The following is a 16,422-nucleotide window of genomic DNA, read 5'->3' as shown; positions in this document are numbered from 1 at the left end:
GAAGAGTACAAATCATAATTTAACCTGTGGTGTGCTATGGTAAAAGTAGCATTTCACTATGCATTATGTAAATATGAACATTTTGCCATAATGTTATATAACAATTAAGTAATAAAATACTGTATTATTACCTGAAAATTGCTTTTCTGTAACTGAACCTGTTTCATTATATTTATCAACAGTAACAACTTCTACTGTTTCCCATAATATGTTCATAAATCTAAAGTAGAGATAAATAAAAAAATCATTCATAACAAAATACACAATTGCACTTAAAAGTATTTCTACCATTTAGCAGTGTTAAGGAATGTAAGAGAAGAAGCACAAAGATTTGTCTTACATTAAAATATTAACACTAAGATGAAAGTTACAGTCAGACTGATATTAATATTTAGAGAGATGAATACTGCCTCTGTCTCTTTAAATAGGAAGAATGGAAAAGAAGTTGCAGAGTTAACGGAGTGACCTTAAACACCCTGGTGTGGTTTCCAAAAGTCAGTAAGCACATGAGGGAACGGACATAGTGATAGGCACATACCGAAATGACACACAGTGCACCATGAGCCTGATGTGGCAACTTTACTTGAACAGAGTGCACACTGCACTTTTTAATTTAGAATTATGCTAAGGTAAAATAGCCAGACCCTTTCCTTGATGCCTATGGCATTATGCAGTTAGTCTATCTCTCTCTCCCTAATTTGAAAAAAAAGCTTGATTCAATCATTACTCACTCACCCACCAAACACAGAATTTGTATTTAAATGGTGTTGTCTCCCAAAACATTATATTTGCCCTCATCACCACCTAAAAAGTCTATTCTCAATCCTGTATGTATGTGGCCATGTGTATATACCAGTCTTAGAAAACACTGATCCTAGCTCTAAATCAAGGAAATTGCTACCTCTACTTTAAGTCCTTATTGGTTGGATACTTTAAGATTTGCTACTTAATAGGTTATAATTTTTAAAATTTCATGTTATAAACTTTGTACCATTTCAAATATTAAAACATCTAGGACAAAGAGACTGATCCCCTAATATATAATTCAAATTGTGTAACCAAAAGAGTACAAAATAAACATTTATTCCCAAAAATATTCCTGTAGCAAACTGTTCCTTAATGCATATCTCTACTAACAATAGCCAACACTGTTAAAAACAGAATAACACTTTAAATTACTGCAGAAAAAAGATGCCTATGATGCTTAATATTGTCAGGTTGGTGGGCCTTTGAATAACCTAAAATATGCATCTCTAAATGTGTTTGGAAGGCAGTTTCCATAGAGGTTTAATTGAGAAAGGAAGATCCACCATGAACATGAGCAGCACTTTTCTAGGGGCTAGGGTCCCAGGTTAAGGAAAAATAAGAGAATGAGGAACAATAGTATTCATTAACCTCTGCTTCCTGGCTGCCAATATAACGTGATCCACAGACTCATGCTCCCACTATCATGACTATACCTTCAAATTATGAGCCACATTAAACATTTTCTCCCTTAAATTTCTTCTTTTCAGATATTTGCTCACACTAAGGAGAAAACACTATAATACAAATATGGTGCAATTTGGTGAAAGAGTTCTTGTGTACAAATAATCTGTTGATATTTTTATTCCTTCCCAGTTGAATATTTCATAAAACATCATTTTACAAAATAGCTGGTGGCTATCAGAGAAGAAAGTAGGTACATAGTTGTTTATTCCACAATGTGAATACTCAAACTCATTCTCTCCTTATTTAGAAAGTGATAAGATCTAGAGATATGGTCCCAAACTATGTCAAAATGTGCATAAGTACCTTTCAGCTTCATGACTATGAAGGACATGAACTCAGTCCTTCTTTACAAGCTACAGACCCCACTTTACAAGGTCCACATATTATCTATGATTTTAATGGTAATATAGCCTCAATGTATGCTTCAAAATTATGGAGAATGCCATGGAGGTCATGAGAATCATAGGAAAGAGTTCTTTTGTGAAAATAGATTTAAGGACAAATATCTACCCCATTACTCCAACCCTTGAAACAGCTTCTGAACCAGACAATCATTGCAAGGATATGCAAGCAAACCATCTTGTAATCAATGGACAGTATCTCCCCATGATGTGAGAACATATTTGTTTCCTAACCAGTATAACAAACACAATGTTCTTATGCTCAAACAGTCACCTTTGTTAGAAACCTCTTAAAAGTCTAGTGTTTTCTTTTTTTTCATGGTTTATTTTTTTATATTTAAAAATTTCCATCTCCTCCCCTCAGTGTTTTCTAAACTTATATCCTAGCCACTACACAGATACACCTTGTACAGATGTCGATTGGGTCACTGGACATTGCTTCTGAGGAACATATGGGACACAAGAAGATGTTGAGGATATGAAGCCCAGCCTGCCTGCTATTCTGGAGCTATAAAGTCCTTTGTGTATGTTTCAGTAGTCCCCTGTCTTACACTAGCATCTTTGTAACCTGTGAAAAAGCTTGAAATTCCATACACTGAACAACTTATGCCTGTTAGCTTCAACTTATTCAATAAAAATGTTCCAGTTTACAAAGTAAAACCCAAAACTTTACCATTAAAACCTACCAGTCTAAAAGCAGCAACACAGATGGGCCTCAAAATCATGAAGTGACACCACTCTCTGAAGAAGGTACTCTTAGCTGAAGATCTTGCAGAATAATTAACTTCTAGAACTTTTATCATTGGTCATTGTGGCAACTGAGAATATTTCAAATGGAACCAAAATTGTCTTTTCCTATTTTTAATCCTATATAAAAGTCATTTACTTTTAACCTTTGCATCTGGCCTAACACCTTTGTGGTTACTTGTAAAACTTTTAGAATGTATTCTTAACAATCCTGAAGCACATTTAATAAAAACTCAGATATTGCGGTTCAACCTGAAGACCAAAAAAAAAAAAAAAAAAAAAAAAAAAGGAAAGCAGTGAACCACTGTGTTACCTTGACCACCTCAGTCTGAAAATGGTGATCCTGCCTCCAGGAAGCCTCAAAATGAGATTGAGACTGAGATCTGTCTCCTTCCATTTTATAATCTTCTCTAGTTCTTGGATTAAGGGTGTACACCGCTACCGCCTGGTTTCTATGTCAAGCTAATGAGGCTGCTGGGATTAAAGGCATGTGTTATTGCTGCCTGGTCTGTAAAGCTGACAAGCATGGCTGTATTATTTTTCTGATCTTCAGGCAAGCTTTATTTATTAAAATGCAAATGAAATGCCACTACCTAGTCTACTAGTTTTCACTAGCCCTAAAGCTAAAAATGTTATAACATTGAAAACCTGCTATCTCCCACTAACCCAGTATTTACTAACTGTGCTAACATTGTTTTCTTAAGTTGTGACTACAAAAATTAGTGTAATCTTTTCCACAGATGAACAAGTTATTCAAGGTCACCAGAATCCCTGTTCTCACTTATATTTAGCTAAGAAGACATCACTTTGATCAAGGGCAATGTTTTATTTTAACAAAAGCATTATGCTGACTGAAAGAAACAATATGAAATGTGAGAGTTTTTTGATTTAGTGATGGAATACTCAACTACAGCTTAAATTAGATGGAGAAATTAGAATGCTTATGAAAGAGAAAGGAGAATTTGTTCCCTTGAGTGATCAGTAATGCTCTAAATCCTGATTGGATTATTGGTTATCATTATAACCCATAACTGTCAAAATTCATCAAGCTATGAATGATGTGTATTTAGATTAATTTAAACCATATCCCAAAAAGTAATCATTAAAATTTTCTAGGTTTATAAAGGTTGAATTTATAACAGTTCATATTAGCTTCAGGTCAAAATGATTCACAAAACCACAAAGACAAAAATTGATGACTTTTACATAGATAATGCCTAACAGCTTTGTAAAAGAGGCAGCTGCAGTGTAGGAATTTAAGGGTATTTGTTCCAGAGTTAGGTTGCTTTAGTGTTTACTCAGATTTATCACTTAACAGTCTGGAGGCTCCTAAACTCTTTATGCTTAGACTACACAATTTTTATTGTATTTTTTGTTCTTTGAGAATATCATGTCTTTATACAATAAAATACGGTATTGAGCCTCTATCTCCTGCTTCAAACTCTTATATTCCCTTCAAGATGCTTCCCTCAACTTCATTTCTTTTTTTCCCTCTTTCTGATAGCCCACTAAGTCTAGTTAGTGCTGCCCAAATGCACAAAGGTAGAGGACCATCCATTAGAGCATGGGAAGCCTATCAATGGCTACACTCTAACACATAAATGAATGATAGTACGTCCTCAAACAACTGCCAACTGACAATTTCTTCTCAGCAAATCAACAAGTCTGATATAGCTATAGCGAATGAAGATAGGCGTCCACCCCACATTAAATTGGTTACTGTGCCCTTAAACAGTTTCTAACATTCATCATTAATTTTACTCAAAGCATCTCTTATACTATCACACAGTGTATTCATCTATCAAAAATTAATTATACTTCATAGTATCACCTAAAATTAATAATTTTTATATTTTTATTTAATTAACTTTTTAGTCTTCTATTTAATATCAATTGTCATATATGTAGAATGCAAGGAATTTTACTTCATTCAGTTGCCATGTAAATGGGAAAATATCTTTAAGTTAATGAAAAAAATCTAAAGGCCTAAGAAATGAGCCATAGTGATCAAAAAAGGGAAAACTTGGGCGTATTTCATTTCTGCATTCAATTAACCTTGAGAGAAAACTGTTATGCCAAATGATAACGACTACTGAATGTTTACTTAGCAAACTTAGAAAAGGTCTCCCAGTAAACACAGCCTTTCTTTGTTTAAAACTTATAATACTTGATGTTCAAGAGGAACACAATGAAAGAAGACAAGGGTCAGACTTTTTATTTTAATCCCACAATTAGAGAATATTATTTTTGTTTTGGTTTTCAGTCCTATTATTTTGTATTTTTAAAAGTACATTACAATACTGTACTACATACAGAAAGTGGGAAGAACAGAGATGTGAATCCTTCCAAGCTACACTTTATCTAAGAGGCAGTTTTGCAGGAGAGGCTATGGCTCACTTCAGTGATCCACTATAATTGCTCAGACAACAAAATGCTACAGAAGGGAAAAGACATTTTAATTACAAGCATCTTCATTTACATCTGGGAAGCCAGAATACACTGCGTATATAAATCCAGCAAGGTTTGGGCTTCTTTCTCCTTTCCTGACAGACTGGAACAATCATCTGAAAACCTGGCTTTTAATTGTACTGCCTGGCTCCTCAAATTGAACAATGTATGTACAAAAGTGCCTCCTATTGACACAGACTTGTACATAACCATAAAAAAACCACTTTGGCTTATCTTCATTATAAAACATTTTCCATCCTTATGATTTTCAGAGTAAAATCAAGAAAAATTAACTCATTATCTACAGAAAGGTTCCCAGTAATTTAAATTTTGAGTTAGAAACCTGTCAGTCAGGCAGATCAATGGAATCAACTTGAAGACTATGACATAAATCTGCACACCTATGAACACCTGATTTTTGACAAATAAGATAAAGATATACAATGGATAAAAAAAGTCATCTTCAACAAAGTGTGCTGGAGTGTGCTGGCATAACTGGATGTCGGCATGTAGAAGAATGCAAATAGATCCATATCTAACACCTCACACAAAACTTAAGTTCAAATAGATCAAAGACATCCACATAAATCCAGTTACATTGAACCCAACAGAAGAGAAAGTGGTAGCCTTGAATACATTTGCACAAGTGACTACTTCCTGAATATAACACCAGTAGCACAAACATTGAGACTGAGAATTAAGAAATGGGACCTCCTGAGACTGAAAATTTCTCTAAGGCAAGGGGCACTTTCAATATGACAAAACAGCAGCCTACAGAATGGGAAAATATCTTCACCAACCCCACATTTGACAGAGGGCTGGTCTCCAAAATAAATAAAGAACTCAGGAAATTAGACATCAAAATACCAAACAGTCCAATTAAAAGTGGGATACAGATCTAAACAGAGGATTCTTAACAGAAAAATCTCAAATGGCTGAAATACACTTAAAGAATTGCTCAACATCCTTAGTCATCAGGGAAATGCAAATCAAAATGACTCTGAGATTCCATCTTACACCTGTCAGTGTGGCTAATAACAAAAACACTGATGACAGCTTAGGTAGGAAAGGATATGGAGTAAGGGAAACACTACTGCACTGCGGGTCGGAGCATAAACTTGTACAGGCATTTTAGAAATCAATATGGTGGTTTTCCAGAAAGTTGAGAATCAGTCTACCTCAAGACCCAACTATACCCAAAGAATTCTCAATCATACTATAAGGACAATTACTCAACTACGTTCAAAGCAGTATTATTCATAATAGCCAGAACCTGGAAACAACCTAGATGCCCCTCAACTGAAGACTAGCTAAGGAAAATATGGTACATTTACACAATGGAGTCTTGCTCACCTGTAAAAACAATGATCTCATGAACTTTGCAGGCAAATAGATAGAACTAAAAAAAAAAAATCATTCTGAGTGAAGTAACCGAGACCCAGAAAGACAAACATGGTATCAACTCACCCATAAGTAGGTATTATGAGCAAAGTAGAGGAGAGCCAACCTACAATCCACAGCCCCAGAGAGACTAGATAACAAAGAGGGTGCCAAAGAAGAGGTATGGATGTCCCAGGGAAGGGGAAATAGAGGAGATCTCTTAGGTGGAGGGAGGGTAGAGGGATGGGAACTTGAGGGAGTCAGTTGGGCAGGCTGGGTACAGGTTGGGGACAGGAAGGAGGGGAGAGTAATGAAAGAGAAGTCTTGATGGGGACCCATTTTGAGGTTTGGGAGAAACCTGGTGCCAGAGAAACCCTCGGGAATCCACAAAGATGAACCCAGGTAAAACTCCTGGCAATAGTAGAGAGAGTATCTGAACTGACCATCTACTATAATCAGACCACCCCAATTGTCATCAGAGAGGTTTTATTCAGTAACTGATGGAAGCAGATGCAGAGATCCACATCCAAGCGCTGGAGCAAGCTCTGGGAGTCCTCCTGAAGAAAGGGAGGATGTACTCTGGACCAGCACTTAAGCAGCCTGCGTGGAACCAACCTAGGCCCTCTGCATGGTTGTGACAGTTGTGTAACTTGGTCTGTTTGTAAGGCCCCTAGCAGTGGGATCAGGACCTGTCCCTGACAATTAGTTGGCTTTTGGGAACTTGTTCCTCATGCTGGGATACCTCACCCAGCCTTGATGCAGGCAGTGGAGCTTGGTCCTGCCTCAAGCTGATCTGTCATGCCCATAGGAGCCCTGCCCTTTTCTGAATAGAGATGAAGGAAGAGTGGATAGAGGGTATAGATTAGAGGTGGGGGGAGAGGAGTTTAGGAGGGAGCGGAAACTATGGTCAGTATATAAAATAAATGAAATAAATATTCATAATAAAATAAAAAGAAACCTGTCAAAGTTTCTGACTTGTTACTAAGTTTCTTGGATTCTTAACAGGACAGTCTGGACAGCTTTTCAGGTTTCAAAGCAAAGGCAATGTATTACCGACAAACTGCTGAAGGCTTAAAGCCTACAGACAGAAAGTTCTAGACTCCTTTGACTTTCTTTACAAATTCACTGTTTCACTCAGACTGACTCCACTTCCTCTCCAGAGCCTTCCTTGGGACCCACAGCATCTCTTAGAATATTATTTGCTTTCTTTATGCCCTTTCTTCAGTCTTGCCTGTCTCAAAGCTGTTTTCCACACTGTGGCATAAGGGCTGCCACAATGACACATGATCTGCCCTTCTTTCCCTTCTGACTGCACCACTTCCCACTCCCTATTCACAGCCCTACTCTCACTTTAGTTCTTAGTGTAGATACTCTCACTTATGTGCTCAAAGCTTAAACCATGCTTATTTTTTCATGCCAATCCATCTTGAGCCTTTCTCTAGTGACTAATTCCTAGCCAGTCATCATAATTCATTTTTGTTCACTATAACAAGCCTTCTATATTGTCATTGTTGATCCTTAGCTTTTCTTTCTCTGCCTACAGCTCTGAGCTATTATTGAGCCAGCTGTGTATCTACTCTAAAATTCTTCATGCTAGAACACTTCATCTTGCTTCTTCTGCAGCACCCGAGGCAAAGGAGAACGTTTTAAGTTTATTAAGTTTAGAAAACAGTGTGCTGGCTACCTGCCTCTAATGCCAGTACTCTGTTGAGGCAAGAGAATGGTGAGTCTATGTTAGCCTGGAATACACAGCAAAAGAGGAAGAGGGGAATGGATATAGTATGCTTAACAAAAAACCCGTGGTCCTGAACAACTTCACAAATTTCAGAGTTGGAAGTGTACCTGAGAATTCTCCTTTTTAAACTAATAACTGAGATGTTTAAACCCAAAGAGGAAGGAAGGTGGGGCAGTGCATTCATCCCATCCTTCAAAATGCTTAGCAGTTCCCCCAGGGAAAGGCATCTTGACAGAATGGGTCAAGTGATAACACCATCTTAACAGCAAACTCACAGCTCTAGGAAACATTTGAGGAGCTCTCTTTGTTGTTTCTTCTTCCGGGTCTGAGGGGCACTGTCTGTGTTTGTGCCTATGGTTATGAACCAGCTTTGCAGTCACTAGTATTCCCAGTGAGGAGCTGACACACTAGCAAGAGGAGCAAGCCGTTCATGAGCTTGAAGGTGGCCCCGCATCTGATAAGAACTAATTTTAAAACGCAGCTTAGATGTAGTCAACATGGACCAGGAAAGACACAGGGAAGGGGACAGAGGTCGGGAGTAGACTAAATGTAACGGATTCAGAAATCAAAACTATGCGAGGTGGTCCTGCTTTTAAAATATTCTTAATCAAATCCTTTCAGACTGCACCCAGACTGGAACACAGAAAACTTCAGAATGTCTGCAAGTCTCCTGCAGCACATTCTCTTTAAAACAGCCTAGGAGAGGAACTGGCAGAGGAGGCCACCTGTGGGCTGGGACCAAGGTTCAGTGCTTGCGCTGTCCTCAGCAGGTGGAGCTCATCTCCCCTCTGGTCCACAGGGCAACCATGCTTCCTCGCCAGGAAGGAATTGGGCAGAGCAGCTGCCACAGGCCTTGTCCTTGCTCACTAGTTGCTCTAGTCCCAGGATCCTGGCTACTGACGTTCCCATAGCAACCACAGCACCCGCAGAGGGGCCACCAAGACGCTCTAGGGGTCAGAGGTCATCTCCGTGGCAACAGAAACTTCCCGCACGATGGCGGCTACTGCAACAGCTTCCTCCGCATTGCTCTGCTTAGCAGAGCCCCTGAGGCTGGAACCTGCGAGTCTCAGTCCAGCAACTCTAGGAGAGGTGGGACTACTGGGTCAGGCCAGAAGGAAGCCTGCCCCTCGCAGCAGTCAGATCTCCAATGGGTTTCCACTTTGTGAACAGAGGCAGAGTTTAAGGCTTTGAACAGAACAAATAACGTTAACAGTTCTCTGGAGACCAGGGGCCTCCACTCAAAGCCATAGCTTCTACCAAGCTTTGTAGTCGCTGCCTGATACATACTCCAAGCCTCTCATTCATTCCAAGGGCACGGTGTCCCAGCATCCTCCACCTTACTAAAGTGGCTCCTGGATAAAAAGCAGACTAGTTTGGTGGCTGATAGTGGATGGAGCAAAAAAGTTGGAAAATCACCATCATTTTTTAAGTTGCAAAAGAAATACTAGAAGTGAGAAGGCTGCTTTAGAGACAGCTGCCAACTCAACAATCAGGAAATAGATAAGTAGATAAATAAATAGATAATAAGTAGATAGGAAGATAGCTAGATGATGAATAAATGCCACAAAGAAGGGTCCTAGGTATTGCCTTAGAGAAAGGAGCTCCAAAGAGAAAAAGAAGAACAAAACACTCAACTTTTGAGGAAAAAGAAAGAAGAAAGGACCAGAAAATAAAATGAAGCAGACCTTGCCATGTAGGGTACTGGAAGGGCTTTAAACTTTATTTGTGATTTTTAGGGCCAAGTTTGACAGAGAGCATACAATAATCCCATGACTTGGGTTTTTAGAGAAGGGTCAAGTATGAGGAATGGCCTGCAGGCCTCAGGTTTTTTGGATTCAGGACACTTCTGTAAAATCACTCGGGTGTACAAAGAGCCAGCCACTGATGTGTTGCTGGCATTTTTGCTTACATACTTATGTTTGTTCTTTTAGTTCAGTTTAGTTTTGTTCTCATCATTCAGAAAAGAAGTGAACACTGAATAAACTTGACCAGCTATCATACGGACAGTGACAGAGTTCCATGGTTCAGCTTTTAGAACTATCAACTTTTCACTGTTCATCCTACTTAGCATTTTCAAGTGTGCTGCATAGCACAAGCAGAGTCTTTGTCAGGAAACGGGAAGTGCAGTAATATCCAAAACCACTGTCAGTGCTCCCTATATGACAGGTTCTCTGTAAGCCTGTTCCTTGTTCTTCTTTTTGACCTCCATGTTCAAAAATCCTAGAAGTTCCTCTTTTTAACTTCCCTAACCACCTTTGACCAAAGTAAAAGCATGATTTTGTAGCAATTAGAGAAACACACAGGGAGAACATAAGGATTAGTGACTCTTCCAAAATAGAATAGCAAAACTCTGGAACTGCATCTCAGGAAATTTAAGAAATTGAGACATCTTACTCAGAAAATGCCCAAAAAGTCAATGCCCAGGTTCAACTCAGATCTGGATCTGCACACAAACCAAAGGCTTAAGGAACAACGTATCTATCCCTGACCCACATTGACTTGAGGGTAGGGCTAAGTTGGGCTCAAAGTTTTTGTTATTTAACTCTAGGTACAATGCAATGACTGTTTTAAACTACTCAGAGGCAGAATGTTATTGCCCCACTCTTCAAGAAACACAACAGTTCCCTGCAAAGCACAAGAAACTATTTGGGGAAAAAATGCTTCCATTTTGATACATATACATAGCATTTATAGAAAACTTATGAGTCAGGGTGAGTGAGGCATGATGCCAAAATTAGCAAAGAAGCAAAAACATTGGTGGTTGTCCTTGTTACCATTTGTATAAAACCACAGAAGTTTCCTATGTGTGTCTTGTTAAATTATGGGTATTTGGGAAAGTTAAACACAGTATACAGTTAGCTTTAACACATTCAAAAAGTGATGCATCATTTGAACAACATCATCTTCATTACTGAAGGTGAGTGCACATTATTAGGTGTTGATTTTATACTTGTTAACTTGGATGTTAACATCTAGAAAAGAAAAGGAAATCCATTCTTTCTGCAATTTGGTTCTTAGAAATTCTTTAGAATTTGCGAAAAAAATGCCACCTTTGGTTCATAAAATGCCACTGCTCATTATGGCTCACTTTACCACCTCAGTAACTAAAACTTTCTGGATGGAATCCAGACCCCACTCAGTTTAAGAAGGTTACAAGAACTTTTCACCTGTTCTATCTATGCTATCTGAATTTGATGTCTTTATTTGCTGCACACTTGGTGTTTAGAAATGCAGGTCTTGCCAGTTTGTGGCTCACCCAGCTCTACAGAACTCTTAAATAAGACTTCAGGGTGAGAATGATGGAAAGAGGGTGCTTATTCTTTCTTCCTTCCCTAGCTCCCTATTTTCTCACTTCAAAAAGCTCTGACGGAACACCAAAGCCATGAGTCTGTGGAACGTTCCCAGAACATTATATAGAACGATGTCTAGGTAATCTGCTTCTATATATCCTCCTACCACAAACATGTGTATTCAAGAATATTCTCAAACATTGTAAAGTATTTCAAAACCTGAGTTTTCCAAAGTGTTAGCATGGTGAAGAGGCTTTGGGGTCTTTTATGTGGTTTATTGAGTACAGCGTGTGAAAGAGTCCCTGGCTTACTTTGCTTGTTTTAGGGATCTGAAGAGACAGCAATTACACAACGTTATGCTTATCACTCATATTATGACCTTATAATTCTTTGCTTTAAGAGCAGTGACCTAGATTATTTTCTAAACCAGCCTGTTACTGGTCATTCTAAACTATTTCACTGGTTAAAAAAAAATAATACCAAACCTTCTCCAGAAAAAAATGAGCACCTTGTACTTATGATGCTTCCTATTTAATGATTTTCCTAAAATACAGTCACCTTTCATGACTCACACAGCAAAAGCTACAGCAGGTAACATTTTTAAATGCACAGCTGTTGCTCACCTAGGAATAGCAGAGAGAGGGCATTTGAGCATGTGTGTGGGTCCAAATGTGTTCTCTGTAATCACTGTACTTTGAAGCACTAGATACATTTGTGAAATTAGTAGATTTTACTTTACATTCAAATATAAACTATTGTGATTTAGTTTTTTAAAAGAATATGTAACACAAATATATGCTGCATTTCTTTCCTCATTAGAGATCATGTAACACAACTACAGGACAAAGTAGTAAATTCTTTCCTTTATTATCTGCTTATTTTTACACTAACCTGCTCTAAAACCTTTAGTTCAACTCCCCATACATGTTGATGATTTCAAGACCCCAAAAAATCAGTAAATTATTTTATAACTTGCAAAAATAGAGAAGAAAAACCAACTTAAAATATGTCTCTGAAATAATAAGGAATGTTTTGCACCAGTTCCCTAGTGCTTGGCAGCGTTCTGTCAAGATTTTTCATTTGAAACCAGTTAATTGTCCTCCTTTTAGATTTAAGATAATATAATAGGTAGTAGTCAATCTGTTCTTTTTGCTTTTAACAGTTAAGAGGAGTTTAGTCCTTGTTTTATTTTAATTACCCAATTAAATTCTTAGTTGTATTGCTATCTTGGGATCAAAATGATGCAAATGATTATAGATTTTGTGTTAATAGCAGTAAAATAGACCTCACCAAGTACAATATTCATAGGAAATGGCAGGCATGGGTTTGAGTACAACTAAAAGGATCAAGGCCTTTTAAATGACAGTTGCATAGTTTGACACATCAATGTTCTATTTTTCTTTAATCTCCTAAATCCTGACTTCCAATTTGGACTCAAATCTCTGGCAATCTAAGACTTAACTATCCTAATAGACTATGTGATGATGTCCTCAGACTTACCATAGGTTAACCTATCACTTCACACTCAAGTGCAATATAAGCTTCAAAGTAAGTTGCTCTTAAAATAGTCATTTGTTTAGTGCCTCCAAAACACTTTGGAGAGAGAAAACTACTCTAGAGATGGCAGTGGGTGGAGATGGGAAGTGCAATAAAAAGATATTGAGCTGAGTGGTGGGGGATCGGCATTTCCGGTAAAAGTTATTAACAATAAAAACATAAAGACCTCGGAACAAACTTTTGTTTTTTTCCTGCTGAATTATTTCCCACTCACCAAGCAGTATTATGGAAAGATTGACTTCAAGGTACCTAGACAAATAGCCAAGTCTCAAAAAAAGAAAGATTTTTTTTTAAAAAAAAAACTGTGTTCCTTTCTCAGAAGAGAGCTAAATCTTTTCACAGAAAAACACAAGAAAGTTTAGAGCCTTTGACCTGTCCCACTTTGGGAAGTCCTACAGGCAGGACTTTCCTGTCCAGGGCATGGACCAGTGCTGTAGATGTAGGTGGGTAATTGAACCAGGCATCTATAGTGTTACACTGGATGGGAAGAACCAGGAGTACACCCTGGGCCTGAATCAGCAACGCTCTGCTAAGTAAAGTGTCCAGACTGCTGTCCCTTTAGACAAGTCTCAAGATGAGAACACCATTCCAGAGTCACTAAACGTTGGCTAAAGGACAGGAGACGGCGAAGGAGGCTGGTTAGACAAGGTGTGGGTCTAGAACTTAGGGACCCTGGTTGTAGGACAGAGGCAACAACCCCACTGCAGCAGGGAGCCTTCCTGGAAGCCAATAGCTGCTTCCTTTCAGAACCTCCACAGTCCTCTAAGCTTCCCAGCTAGAAGCAACTTCCCTTGGCCTGAGCATAGGAACATCTGCCCTTTTGGACACTCTTTAACAACTGTCATGCACCTTGCCTTTTGCTGCAGAAGTGGTGGCTGCAAAGCGTCCTAGACCTCCACACCCACTGCTTCCAACCCCGCCCACCCACGCTCCTCTGTTCTCCCCGCAACCACAGGACCGCAGCCCCCTCCGCTCGAGTCATCCAGGAGATACTACATTTGCTAGGTTCAGAGGCTGGAAACGAGCAGCCACTTGCTGCCCGGCCGTGGGAGGTCTGGATGCCAGCGTAGCTGGCTCTGAGCTCCAGGTGTCAGGGCGGCCTCGGAGAGGCATGATCTAGTGCGCCGCAATGCCAGCCTTACTCGCCCTGCTGCCGCCGCAGGACAGATGATCCCCCGCCCCTCCAGCACGACTACAAACAGAAAAAAGAAAAAAGAAAAGAAAAGAGCTCCAGGTCTCTTTCCACACAATGCCAGCCAGGGATGCCGCACACTCCTTGTGGACAGCAGGACTGATTTGAGAAAAGACTGCATCCAGTCTCCTTTGAGACAGCTGCCACCACCAGGCAGCCCTCCAAGCCTGGCTGCCTGAGGATTACTCGCCCACAACTCCGTTAGTCCCAAACGCCTCATACTAGACACAGGGAAGTAAACCCCCGGGACCGACTCCCCAAATCACCTGCATTTGCATTTCTTATGTAATATACTGCAAGTTTCCCTGGTTGGAGCCCTTTGAAATCTAGGCGCATGATCTCCAGGAGGCATAAGTCAGGGACCCGCTGGTCATTCTGGGACCCACACACAGGGTTTCCACGCGGGATTTTAAAGGGGGAAGGGACTTAAATGACATATACTAGAGGTATATGGGCTTGACTCTGGGTTCTGGTTCCCCCAGGCACAAGCCCTGCTCCAGTGTTCACTGTTTGCAGGCTGGATGTGTCAGAGGCAGACTAGGGAATGAGTTAATAACACCCAGAGCTAGACGGGGGAGGGAGGAGGGGGCTGACGGACGAGCCAGGTCATGAGGGAGGGGGCGCTTTTACTTTGCTAAAGGTGATGGGGTGGCGAATATTGTGCAAGCTAATCAGAAAGTATAAAGCTACGTCCCCGGAGGAACAGAAGTAAAGCAAGCTCTCCGCTCTTTTCTCCTGGCACAGCCGTAAGCCATAAGCCCTACAATATTCCACCAGACACGGGAGACCAAATCCATTTAGTGGGGGGATTCTAAAAAAGTTTCCTCCTCCCTCCTAGTGATGGATCGTGTCACAGCTAAGAGCTGTTGATCAGGGTTTTCGGGTCGGGAGGACGTAGATCCGGCGGTGGCTACTTGTTTATTCATGCAACACCTCTGTATGCAACACTGTCCGGGTTCCTTGCATGTTCCCTGGCCTGCATAGCAAAACTGCAGACCTAGCTCGGTGAGCAACAGACAGGGTATTACCAGGAAAAACAGAATATGATGCATGCTTTGCTTACCAGTTGGGTTCTTGTTTTTCTTAAGACTCTTGCCACAAAGACACTGCAGCATATGCGTTCCTTTGCTGAAAATGTTCCAAAGAAACCACATTGATTTGGGCGAAAAGCAACCCAGCAGCTTAGACACCCTGAGAAAGAAGAGGCCCTTGTGGTTGCATAATAATAACTTGAAATCAGTTCTCCTGAAGAGGGGCACCGGTTTTACCATAGGAAAAACGTTAATATTCCGGATCTTCTCCCAGTTTTTTCCCCTCACGTGGTATATCTCTTTGAGACTTCTCAGCGATTGTTTTTTCTCGGCCAGGGTGAATGATTTATCCCCTCTTGATCACCACAGGATCATGACCAAAGGGTTGGAGAGAAAAAAATCCTTTTTCACATGAAGCCAAACCAAAAAAAGCAAAGAAATCCCAACCGAGACCAGAACTAATCAGGAAGAATAGTAATGCACAAAAGATCCCCAAAGAGAAAATCATTGCCTTTTACTCAATGGAACTGAGGATGGGCGGATCTGCAGAAGGCAAGCCGGATTCATCTTAGCGAGAGAAGTCTGCCATTGTGTAGCCCCTAGGAGAGAAGGAAAAAAAGGAGGTGGGGGGATGGAGAAAAAAAAAGGAAGAAAGGAAAGAAAGAAAGAAAAAACAAAACACCACCACACACACTCATACACCAATACCACCTCCTAAATGGATCTGGCAGCCAAAGACTGAGCCTTCTCTCTCCCGCGGCCAATTTTTTTCTTTTTTTTTCTTTTTTTTTTCTTTTTTCTTTTTTTTTTTTTTTTTTTTTAGTAAGCAGTCACCAGAGCTCCGTGGGGTTGGACTGAAACTGCAGTTCTTAATCACGAAGAGAAGATGTAATGTAGATGCCCCCTCCCCTTGTCAGTCTCGTAGTAGGTAAAAGCGCCACAAATTTCCTGCCTCCTTCCTTACACTCTTCCTTCCAGTCTCCAGGCACCGTGAGCATGAGGAAAATCTCTCCTCCGTATTTCTCGCCCAGCCTTGGCTGTGAGTTACAGGCATTGGAGGGAGGAGGAGTTGAAGTTTGCATTGAAAAGACTGGCTTTCCATGACGTAGCCACGTGCTTTCAGACCCGTCACCAGTGAGGTGCCTCAACC

General features: G+C 40.1%; 1 protein-coding gene across 2 annotated transcripts in view; it reads right to left on the bottom strand.

Moving 5' to 3' along the window:
- Fgf14 (fibroblast growth factor 14) overlaps positions 1–15,512 on the bottom strand; it is a 478,361-nt gene extending 462,849 nt beyond the window's left edge. For both annotated transcript variants that reach the window (XM_038310679.1, XM_038310680.1), the window contains exon 1: positions 15,305–15,512. In XM_038310679.1, coding sequence (XP_038166607.1) covers positions 15,305–15,512 — 208 coding nt within the window. The remainder of the gene's footprint in view (positions 1–15,304) is intronic.
- Positions 15,513–16,422: the final 910 nt, after the last annotated feature.

Source organism: Arvicola amphibius, chromosome 13 (assembly GCF_903992535.2).
Source record: "Arvicola amphibius chromosome 13, mArvAmp1.2, whole genome shotgun sequence".
NCBI lineage: Eukaryota > Metazoa > Chordata > Mammalia > Rodentia > Cricetidae > Arvicola > Arvicola amphibius.
Note: the sequence above shows the minus strand (reverse complement) of the source record. Positions and strands in the feature narration are given on the sequence as shown.